This window comes from Terrapene carolina, unplaced genomic scaffold (assembly GCF_002925995.2).
Source record: "Terrapene carolina triunguis isolate 2854851 unplaced genomic scaffold, T_m_triunguis-2.0 Scaffold21165, whole genome shotgun sequence".
Classification (NCBI taxonomy): domain Eukaryota; kingdom Metazoa; phylum Chordata; order Testudines; family Emydidae; genus Terrapene; species Terrapene triunguis.
The window spans coordinates 1-3,469 of NW_020685516.1; the positions used below are offsets into that span (position 1 = coordinate 1).

General features: G+C 67.8%; 1 protein-coding gene across 1 annotated transcript; it reads left to right on the forward strand.

The window, feature by feature from the left end:
* Nucleotides 1-694: 694 nt before the first annotated feature.
* On the forward strand, nt 695-2,748 carry LOC113408645 (cGMP-dependent protein kinase egl-4-like; the record flags this gene model as incomplete). Its single annotated transcript, XM_026662007.1, has 4 exons — nt 695-811; nt 1,157-1,219; nt 1,747-1,822; nt 2,290-2,748. Coding segments are annotated over 4 exons (343 nt in total), but the record flags the coding sequence as incomplete, so codon positions are not given.
* Nucleotides 2,749-3,469: the final 721 nt, after the last annotated feature.

The window sequence follows — 3,469 nt, forward strand, 5'->3', positions numbered from 1 at the left end:
ATTTCCTTAATTACTTGCTCCATTATCTTCCCTGGCACAGAAGTTAAACTAACTGGTCTGTAGTTTCCTGGGTTGTTTTTATTTCCCTTTTTATAGATGGGCACTATATTTGCCCCTTAATTTATCCATTAAACAGTTCAGATCCAGGTTACCACAACCTTCAAAGAGACATAGAGACAATAATACTATTTCACTCAAGTGTCATCACAAATGTTAATATTCCTTTTTGATCTTTGAATCAAAGCTATAGCAATAGACAAGACTTGTTTGCTTACATCACAAGCCCTGAGCAAACACCTCCCCTTCTCTCTCTAACAATGCCGGCTGCATTTCAAAGCTCTGCTCATTTACAGATCTTCCTAACCAGTCTCTAAAGTTCGGCCCTGGGTTAGGTCAGTCTGTGAGTTAATTAACTCTTTCTGGCCCTGTCCCCTTTCAATGAGCTATTATATTACACTCATATCGTCACATCCCCCACCCCGAGCCTCAGATGCCCCACAGGGGTTAACTCACCTGAGTAGCAGGGGTCAGGTCCCAGGAGTGGCCCATGGGGGGTCAGCAGAGGTAGGATGTTTCTCTGGAACAGCCCAGCCCAGGGGGGTCCTGGGAGCTGCTGCCGGGTGGCGGAGGGGGAGAGCTTAGGGGGGTCCCAGGAGCAGCCTGCCGGGTGCATGATGCCCCCCTCTCTCGCCAGGCCCCCGTTCCACAGTGCCGATCCCCAGAAGATCTACAGCAAGATCCTGGATGGGGTGTTCTCATTCCCGGCCTACGTGAGCGAGGCCGCCTGCTCCCTGGTCTCCAAGCTGTGCCGGTGCGTGGACTGGGCACGGGTTGCAGCTCCCTGGCACTGCCGCGTGCCCACGGCTGCAGGGTTGGCGTGGTGGGTGCTGGCCAGCCCACAAGGCCGGCTGTAGACGGCTCCAGGGCCTGACCCGGGGGAGGTAAGGAGGGCCAGGGGGGCACCGGGCTGGAGACTCCCTACCCTCCCGGCGAGCCCGTTGCTGAGCTGTGGGCGAAGGGCTCCTCCGGGCCCCTGCCGGAGCCGCGCCGTGGCCGGTGCCATGTGAACCTGCCGGGCAGGGGCACGGCTGGGTGGGTTGCAGGGGCGGGGGCAGTGACAGGGGCTGCACTGAGCCTATTCTCTGCCCCGGCGCAGGCTCCGGCCGGGACAGCGCTTGGGCAACACCAGCACCGGCATCCGCGGCATCAGGAAACACAGGTAGGAGAGGGGCCAAGGGAGACGGGGAGCCCCCCACGGCCAGGGCCCCCCTCCAGCCCCACAGCCAGGGCCCCCCTCTGGCCCCGCACCCCACAGCCAGGGCCCCCCTCTGGCCCCGCTCCCCACAGCGCCTCCCACAGCTAGGGCCCCCCTCCAGCCCCACTCCCCAAAGCCATGGCCCCCCTCCGGCCCCGCCCCCCACAGCCAGGGCCCCCCTCCAGCCCCACTCCCTAAAGCCATGGCCCCCCTCCGGCCCCGCCCCCCACAGCCAGGGCCTCCCTCCAGTCCCGCTCCCCACAGCCAGGGCCTCCCTCTGGTCCTGCTCCCCACAGCGTCCCCCACAGCCAGGGTTCCCCCCTCTGGCCCCACAGCCAGGGCCCCCCTCCAGCCAGGGCCCCCCTCCGGCCCTGCTCCCCACAGCGCCCCCTGCTGGGGGTTCCCTCCCCGGCTGGGAGAGGTGGGGCTGGAGCAGCTGGGACCCCCTGTGGCTGGCGCTCCCGCCCCGCTGACGCTGTCCTTGGTCCCAGGTGGTTTGGCTCGGTGAAGTGGAAGCGTCTGGCCCTGCGGCAGGTCAATGCTCCTACCCTGGCGCTGATGAAGCAGGTGAGGGGCTGCGGGGGGGCACCCCTGGGCAAGGCTGGGGCACCCCTGGGCTTGGTTGCCCAGTGTCATGGGGCGATCGGCTGAGTCCTTGGAGTGGGAGTGGGGCTGCCATGCTCTGCCTCCGTAGGGCACCGCAGCTCCCAGCATGCCATGGTGCCTCACTCTGCCCACGGGATGGGGGGCCCCCTGGCATGGCATCCCCCTCCCCCAAGCACGCCGGCCAGGGACACTGCAACACAGGGTGAGGGAGGCCCTCCACGGTGATGCAGTCCAGGCCGAGCAGCCCCCTGCTGTGGGGCAGCCCACGGCTGTGGGAGCCCCAGGCAGGGGCCAGAGCTGGGGGGTGTCATGGGGCGGGTGGTGAGCCAGGGAGGGAGGACCCAGGCCGAGCCCCGTGTGGGGCAGGAGGGAGCTGCGGCCGTGACCCGGAGCTGGAGGAGACTGAGCCCCATGCCCTCCCTCCACAGGGCCCGCCCTACGCCAACTTCAAGCGCTTCTCGGTGGACTGGACGCCGGCCGAGGAGGAGTTCTCGGGCTGGGACGAGGATTTCTGAGCGGCCGTGGGGCCCAGGCCAGCAGCACCCCAAGGACTGGGGGGTGGGGGGCCGCTCTGCTGGTGGCTGCTGCCCTGGTGCTGAGCTTGGCACGTGCCCCCTGCCCGTGGGAGGACGGGGCCCTGGGCTGGCCCCTCCTGGGCACAGGGCCCCAGCCTGGCAGACCTGCTGGTGGGGAGCAGAGGCCCTGGGCCTGTTCCTGCAAGCGGCTGCCTGAGGGTGCAGGGAGCATGCTCGTCCCCTGGGCTGCCAGGCCGGGCGTGCTGGCCACCCTGGGGCATGGCCAGCAGGGACCGGCTGTGGGAGCTGCCCCGGGCCTGGCCCCACCGGGCTGTGGGCAATAAAGCCGCTGCAAGCCCCTGTGTGACTCCATGCAGCCTGGGCCTGGTCTCTGCAGCGCTGCCCGTGGGCAGGGAGGGAGCCCCTGTGGTGCCCGGGCAGGGGACACAGCTGCAGCTGCTCGCAGGCCCAGGGGCTCTGGCCTGAGCCAATGTGCGGGTGGCGCTGACGTGCGCCTGGCTCTGGCAACGGTGGCTTCTCCCGGCTGCCTCTGCCCGGCGGCGCCTGCCCTGCCCTGCCCTGGCCCCCGCTGGCGGGTGGGTGGGGGCACCCCAAGGTGGCTCTGCCCCTGACAGCACTGAGGGGCAGCCGTGGGAGGGTTCACCCCACGCCTGGAGCCCCCGCTGCAGCGCCATGCTCAGGGCAGGTTGGGCGCTGGCCTGGCAGTCCTCTCCCGGGGGCTGAGTCGGGCACCCCCGGGCAGCTCGCCCTGCGCCTTGCTCTGGTGAGGAGCCGCCCATGGCACCAGGCTGAGGAATGAGGCGGGGCCACAGGGTACAAAACACCGTGACGTTTCTTTATTAATACATGGAATCGATGCCTGGGCAGAGCTGGCCCCTGGGCCAGAGTGGGGCACCGCCGCCCGCAGAGCCGTTCATGGCCCCCTTCCCCCCATGGCTCCCTCAGCCAGGCCCAGCGCGGGCAGTGCTGGCCGCCGGCTCATCTCTGGTGCTGTCTGTGCTGGGAGGGGGCCCGGCGCCGCCCCCCGGGCGCTCTCCGGCCCTGGCGTGGAGGCGGCTGGGGTCTGTGCCTG